The sequence below is a fragment of the Montipora foliosa genome, chromosome 6 (genome assembly GCF_036669935.1).
Source record: "Montipora foliosa isolate CH-2021 chromosome 6, ASM3666993v2, whole genome shotgun sequence".
NCBI classification, from domain to species: domain Eukaryota; kingdom Metazoa; phylum Cnidaria; class Anthozoa; order Scleractinia; family Acroporidae; genus Montipora; species Montipora foliosa.
The window spans coordinates 5,523,020-5,530,519 of record NC_090874.1 but is presented as its reverse complement, the minus strand read 5'-3'; the positions used below and the strand labels follow the sequence as shown (position 1 = coordinate 5,530,519).

At 40.4% G+C, this 7,500-nt stretch overlaps 2 protein-coding genes across 3 annotated transcripts in view; one reads left to right on the top strand and one right to left on the bottom strand.

The window, feature by feature from the left end:
* The window catches only part of LOC138006451 (organic cation transporter protein-like), a 9,517-nt gene extending 5,259 nt beyond the window's left edge, over positions 1–4,258 (bottom strand). The window contains exons 1-5 of one of the 2 annotated variants that reach the window (XM_068852787.1): positions 4,002–4,258; positions 2,251–2,537; positions 1,963–2,109; positions 1,188–1,468; positions 256–498 (exon numbers count right to left, since the gene is read on the bottom strand). In XM_068852787.1, coding sequence (XP_068708888.1) covers positions 256–498; positions 1,188–1,468; positions 1,963–2,109; positions 2,251–2,532 — 953 coding nt within the window. In that variant the 5' untranslated portion in view covers positions 2,533–2,537; positions 4,002–4,258. Of the gene's footprint in view, positions 1–255; positions 499–1,187; positions 1,469–1,962; positions 2,110–2,250; positions 2,538–2,819; positions 2,990–4,001 lie in introns of those variants that run through there. The other variant, XM_068852786.1, reaches the window with a different exon arrangement.
* Positions 4,259–5,961: 1,703 nt separating this feature from the next.
* LOC138008583 (homeobox protein EMX1-like) overlaps positions 5,962–7,500 on the top strand; it is a 2,498-nt gene continuing 959 nt past the window's right edge. The window contains exon 1 of the mRNA XM_068855907.1: positions 5,962–6,525. Within this exon, the coding sequence (XP_068712008.1) occupies positions 6,132–6,525 (394 nt within the window). The 5' untranslated portion in view covers positions 5,962–6,131. The remainder of the gene's footprint in view (positions 6,526–7,500) is intronic.

Genomic DNA, 7,500 nt, shown 5'->3' with positions numbered 1-7,500 from the left:
ATGCTAATTAATAAAACGGCCAAATTATCACCAAACTCGTGGGGGTCATTGTCGGAGCATACTAGCCAGTAATCAGAAGAACATTGGTTCCGACTGATTCGATTTTCCCAAATATGCCTGTAGGTGGCGCTGGCATGGATGACATAGAAGCCATAGAGGTGATGAAGTAAATTATAAGCATTTCGTATACAACATAAGGCCAAATATTTTCATCCTACAGTTATTCTCAAAAGTGAAAACCAAACATTCCCGTACCACTGATAACAGATGACCATTGTCCATTTCCTCATCTTTGGAGTACGGAGAAGGTCGATTGGCGTGTATCTCTTAGAGTTCTGTTCTCGTGCTAACTGCTCTCCTCTTATTTTTTCAACAAGAGCGTGCAACGTTTGTTTATCAACAGGCTTCTCTTTCTTGTTACCAAAAGACTCGAGAACCGTCTGCGCCTCGTCAAGTCGGCCATGAGCAATAAGCCATCTTGGAGATTCTGGGATAAACCTACAAACAGGATAGAAAAATATGTAATAAGTTTGAGAAGTCATCGTAACCCTTAGACTAAAGAGGAAGAGAAGGAAAATTCAAAACGGGAGTCGAACTCGGACCTTGCTCAGAGCCAATGGTGCTCAAGCGAGTCGTTAGCCGCTAGGGGAGTTTTATGAAATACTGTAACATCAGGTCAAAAACTACTATTGCCAGTTATGGTTCTTGATGGCTGATTCTCTTGGGAATATAGTTCACGTGACATCACAAGTCATTGTTTGAACGGTCCTTTTTACCTAAAAGCTAAAGAAATGACCGTTTCCATCAACATTCTTAAAAATTTCAGTTAAATTAAAACGATTAGAACTATGCGATGGTAGAGCATTGCACCAGCATCGCAGAGATCATGGGTTGTTGGTTTTCACTCACGCGATCAACAGTCATGTTTTTCAACGAAAACAAAAGAAAACGTTTGCATAATAATAGAGTTAAATTCCCGGAGGATTTGGTCGGGGCTCCAACATGGCCGCCATTTCTTTGTTTAGGGGCTCCAACATGGCGGTCGTGACGTCATGTGAAAATCGAGAATTGGAGCCACCTGAATTTTTGAGGTGTCTACAAGAGAAAATTGTCCAGATAGGCCTGTGTGAGGATCACGTCTCTCTTTCAAAAACGTTTATATTTACTCATATTTATTAACTGCTTACTTCCAAAACGGGAAGACCACAACAGCAGGAATTGTGACAATCAGGAGAAGCGACCTCCACGTGCGAACGTAATAAACAATTAGGATTAAAAGCATTTGAAAGCCATTGTAGTAAAAATATGTCATGGCTCCAGTTGCTGTTCTTATCTTGGGTCCCACTATCTCCAAGCCGTAAATATAAAGAGACAACATGACCCCTGTCAGTCCAAAGCCGTTGGTGAAACGAAGAACAGCGAACAGAGGAATATTGTGAACGAACGACGACGACACGCCGGAGACAAGCTGCAAAGAAATACGAGAGTTTAGCCCGTGTTTTCGCAAGAAGCTTGGGTGTTTCTATTGGAGGGGGTATGGAAAAGAGAGAGAAAATTTAAAGGAAAGAGGGAAGGGAGGAGTGATGCAGAGAGATAGTAACAGGATGACGGAGGTCGAATGCAAAAGATGGAGAAAGGGAGGTGAGAATGGGAAGGAACGTATGACTAACTTCTCAAAAAACAATTACACAAACTGTAGTGAGAAACATATTTATAACGCATTTTAACTTGACGTTTCGTATGATACAACGTAGTCTACATGTTCAGAAGTCACGATTGAACATTTTTTTCAAAATTATACACGTGGAAAGAGAGCGACTAGTAACTAGATTAAGAACAATGCTCTTAACAAATAAATGTAATATAAGCAGTGAGTGGGTTCGAATGGGCAAACGGCAGTAAAATGCTGTTCCATTCGCCACATTAAACACTTCTGGTCAAATGAAAAGTGCCCCAACTTACCATGATAGCGTTGGAGATAAAGATGCATTTCTTTCTGCCCCAGGCGTCTGACACCATCCCGGTCACAAAAGAGCCAAGCAGCATTCCAGCAAAGAAGCAAGACTGAATAGTGGCACCCAGGAATGCGCGATCACAAATAAGGTTCCACTAAGGACAAAAATATCAAAAAACATATTAGCCTAAAGATTTCAAAACGGTTTTTTCTTCTGTCGAAAGAAGAGCAATTTGGTATGACCTAGCCTAGAAATAAGAAAAAATAAAAGTTTACCACCATACTGCTACTCGTACCTCCGACACAGTGCTGTGATGTGGTCCATCAAACTCATACGTCTCACAGCCGTCACAACACTTTTTTGCATCACACGTGACATTTGGCGTGACACAATGAAAGCCAGGTGTACCAAAAGCAAACACTAGCAGCGAGAACTGATTTGCGACGGCAAACACCAAAATGGCATTTAGGCCGAAAAACAGAAAGCGTTGGCATCTTCCAAACGATGGAACGTGTTGGAAAACGCCATCAAAATCGAAATTGTCGTTTTCACCTTTCGATTTTGGGGTCTCAGCCATGGCTCCTAAATCAAGAAGAAGAACGAAATGATTAAAAATTTAAAAAATTGAGGGAAATAGGACGAAAGTGAGGAGAGAAAGTTTGACACATGTGGGGGTGGGGAGGTAATAGAACGGCGAAGGACAGGGTCGACCGCGGCTGCGGTCTGTACTACGCTGCGGCTGTAGTAACTTAGATTAAAGCAAGCAGAAGTGCTCAATTTCATCCTTCAAACTCAAGGAGGTAATCCGGCCATACTCCCACGGAGATACGTCCAAGGAGGCAAACAAGAAAACGGACTACTTACTTGGTGAATGGTTCTTAAACCCCATTTACTCGTATCTGGATATTTCCGAAAAGGGAGACTTTTCCCTCCGTTTTGCCTCTCGTCCACCGAAAACGAAGGCATTTGAAAACGCTCTCCAGACTGTAGATGCTTTAAAACGGAGGTTTATCGTGACGGGTGAAAGCGGAGGTTTTCAAATACGTTGACAACAGAGGCAAGAACACAGAGAACGCATGCGCACGCATGCTGTAGAGGTTAGCGTCGCGTATTCGCGTGGACAGGAAAATAAGATTCGATTTATATACGCAGAACAAAAACTAACGGACGAATTAACGGACTTTAATTCTAGCCAATTTGCGCAATATCTAATCCCGTTTGTGACTGGTACGTATCCTTTACAACCTATCGGGTCATGTAACGTAAACAAATGTCGTAAACAAATGTTTATTTTGGCGTATTTTATAGAAGAAGGAATGAAAAGCATTTTGCCATCGAAATAACGAGTATGACGAAAATTAACATCCAACAATAAATGAATCACGAGAAGAGAAATTTTTAGTTGTTCAGGGATTTTTTAAAGCTCTCTTTATCACATACTCTTCCGATAACAATGCGGTGTAAAAAAACAAAAGTCCGCTCTCATGTTACACTTGTAGGTGGGATGGACCATGGTTTTTCTGATAAACCGGTCTTTTTCCTCAATTATAGCCGTTGCGAATCAAGAATTAGGAATGCCAGAGGACCAACTCCTTTTTCATTTCAATGTTTACTTCCTTGATGGCTCTAAACCGTAGAAATTGTTGGAAAGACACAAATAATTTGATCCAATGAATAGGTCACTCGGTATTAATAAATTTTGTGTACTTAACACTTCACTGGACGAGTGACTTTCCATGCAGAAGGTTTGCGGATGAATTACATGAGGTTATTTAAGTCTATTTTATTAAACAACTAAGGCTTCGAGAAAGTGTATTGGGATGAGGCAGTACGTACATGACATCTTTTGCTCGATAGCCTATAGGGTAACAATGTTGACCTTCAACCGTATATTTGAAAAGCGGGCTATAGACGAATCCCTTTGGAGCCACCAAATAGGTGGTATAAATGTCTATAACAGGCAATTGCTCAAATACGAATAGAATTCAAATACATCTGCTATGAATGCAACTCATTGTCAGGTATTCGGAGACACACTGTACTTACCGGTTGGGGTGTGTTGTTCAACTCGATGCCAAGCTAGTTAATTCGGTTTACTGTTTTGTTGCGCGAATTGAAAATAAACAACACTTCCAGGGTCTCCGAATCAGTTCACCCTTTGTGATACATAATACCCATTGTTGCGTATTAAGGTGAGCTTTAGGATAAGAATAAATTTGGACCTACAATAGACAGCAGCAGTTGATGATGAGTGAATCAGTGAGCTCGCCCGCTTTTGCAACACCGCCGTCGACACAACTGGGGCCAGGAAGGTGACTCACAAAGTGTGGGGAACAGGGACGGGGAAAATTAGGAAAGGGCGGGCGGAAAAAGCTTGAGGGCCTCACTCACAGGCTCCCACGACCCGTTAACTTTTTTCTCGTTTTGATTAAATCGGAGTCCTTAAACAAGCTGCATGTCATTTGCGGGGCAGGCTTTACCATGGGAGGAGGGCAATCTGGCTCCCTCTGTTTTTGTTTTGTACCAGTTGGTACGCATAGCGTGCGAAGCGTTTGGCGCTATTTCACTTTGGCCAATCACCTTTTCAACGTAAGTTCTTCGTAAATTAGGGTCATTTCTTCAAGCCACTCACGTATAACTTCGGTGCAAGCAATATATGAATATGCAAACATGTTGATAATTAAGAGTCTTTTGTCTTAGGAAAGGTACAAATGATCTGAGACACTATCGAATTCGAGTATGTTGTTTGTCGACATCGTCGTTCTGCGTAAATCTGTATCCACGATTCTCACCCGCGACTGTTGAAAGAAAACATTCCTATTTTAATGCAATCACCTCGTCCGAATTCTGGTGCTAATGTAGCACTTCAATTTGATCTACTCCCGCCGTGGAGCTCTGCAAGAGTCGGCAATGATGATCAAATGCTCATTCGTATCCCTCCATAAACACAGCTTTCGTTGTCATAAGTTAATAGTTGAAAAGGCACCGGAATCGAAATCTGCGGGGAATATCGCATATCGCTCACCTAAACTTTTTATTTCAGTGTTGATACTTCTATAATTGAGCCTCATAGTAAACGTGGTGTAATATAATAGGTCATAAAAATGTTCGCATCTTTTTTGACTTCTCAAATATTTGAAGAAGAATTGAGAACTTTTATGGTTTTTTAATAATCAACTGAGGATGCAAAAATTGATAATTCCACCAGGAAGTAGAAAAAAAAAACGAGGTTCTTAGCAAATATCAAAATTAATTAATTGTCAGTTATTGTTTTTCGTGAAGGAAAAAGGGATTTGTGGTCATTGAATTTTTTTTTTTTTGTTAACACTGGAGGCAAATTCTATCATTGTTTTGATACGTAATGAAAAGTTCTTCCTTTCCGCTCTGAAGTGGGAAAGCTGTCGGCAAGACAATATACTGCTTGCAGGGTACTTAATTTACTTCCTATTGGTGAGTTTGAAAATATTAAATATCGATTAACACGCTGCTCGCAAAGCTTTATCATTTCAGATCTGTTTCATACAGCCAACAACAGTTCAGTGCCGTTAATTAATGGAAAATTTCATTAGTTTTGTTTCTCTTCTCGTGCGAAGGTCAGCAACTGTTTCCTTTTTGGTCGCAGTTGATTTTTCCCTAATTGTGTTTCAAATTGGTATTAGCCGGCGATAATTGATTATACAGGAAACGCCACGTACAGTGATTCATTAAAAAAGAACCCTTTAACACGGGCTTGTTTAAAATCGGAAATAGCGATTAATTATCGCCTCAATATTTAATTTATATAGGACGCTGGGTTTCTTTATTTGAGCACCTTGTTTTATTATTGTTTTTTATCAACCATAGTAGCGGTCCGTGTGAATAATATCCAATTTCCTTTAGGTATTTCAAAAACCATCACGCCTACAGTTTTTACTGGGTCAAATTTGACTCATAAATTGTATAGCTTTTCCACAAGTCCTTATTAATATTTAGTTAAGTCGCGAGGGGGTGTTAAAAGTTCAACATTCGATAGTTAAAATAGCCGTGGGTCATCATTTAGTACTTGCCTATAAAGCTGGTGTAATTGAAACATTATGTAATTTATTTGATGTTTTAATCTCCTGACAGCAACGAAAAATCCGAGTTTTTCCAGTTGAAAATACGATTTTTTTTTTTCAAGATTGCACTTTTAGTATAATGAAGCCTTACAAAAAGGCTGCGTCAAAGAATCTTTTCCCTATTTATTGGGACTCTCAAAGGTGTCCTTGCGAAAAATGTCTCTCCAACGATGACGGCTCAAGGTCCTCGAGTCAGTCAGCTGAGGCCACCAAGTCTTCATTTACAATTGAATCGCTGCTGGGCCAAAAGGAGGAAAACAGTCAATCCGCGAATTTGAAAATGGTGGCCCTAGTTTCTAATGGCTCTTACGCTTCAGCAGAACTTGGACAACTCAATGTGGCTAATGTACCGGGAGCAGAACTGCGTGGTCGAACTTCGCGGCAACCTTATTTGTCGTCAGCGTTTCAGCGAATGTCCAGTTTAAGTGTGAATCAAGTGCCCATATTTGGTACAGGAAACTTGCTTGCAGAAGGTAAGTGTCGGTATGTGTTACATGGCATTTATTCCTCTGAAGTGTAGAAACTACTACATACAAATTTCCCTTAGTTTACGTTGCATCTTGCATGTGTAACCGAGTGTTTTGGTGAAATTTTCAAATGTTGAGTTGACATAATATTGTTATAAAAGTTGAGTGTGCGTCTTATATTTGAATAAATACGGTGTTTTTGAGTGACAAGAGGCCCTTTGCCCTTATTAAAAGTGTTTAACGACGCAAGTCTGTCACTCAACACGCAGTCTGTGCGATCGATGGCCGGTAGACTAGACGTTGGAGTTGTATGAAGTCCAGAAAAGGGAACCTAAAGTTCAGTAATGGTTTCATTTAGACCAAATACCAATTAAAACATGCAGTACACACCAACAAAGAGATTTTGGTGCTGTACTCTGTGAAATTTAGAGAATGTCTGGTGCCTCAAGTTCTTCTGGAAACGAAAGGCATATAAGCACCACATGAATTAAGAACCTCAGACCTTAACAACTTTGGTGATTTGAAATTATTTTAGAATAGACGAAACTTCATCCATTGAACTGCAGAATGGGCATGAAATTGAAGTCAGGAATATCATCGCAGTTTAAGGAGCAACTCCGTTAGGAGTCGAGAAAAGAAGGGGTTTGAAATGGACTCGAACTGCGCGTGACCGTGTGATTGCGCTAATCTGCTTTACATCAGCTATCAACATGATCAAACCACCTGGGAGCTGGTCAATTGCGAGTTTATTTATAAGACTGTACGGTGGCTCGTAAGGGACACGGCATTCCGTGATCAGTTTTCCTGCTTCCATTTTCAAACTCGAAATTTTGAGTTTACAAACCGGCCAGTTTAACTACAAACTGCAGACAAGAGGTAAAATGAAGACTAATGCTATAATGCGACTGTTGAAAAAGCCCAAACCCTTCAGAAGTGCTAACCTTAGGCCTAATGAATTAGGCACAAAACGATTTTAGACTT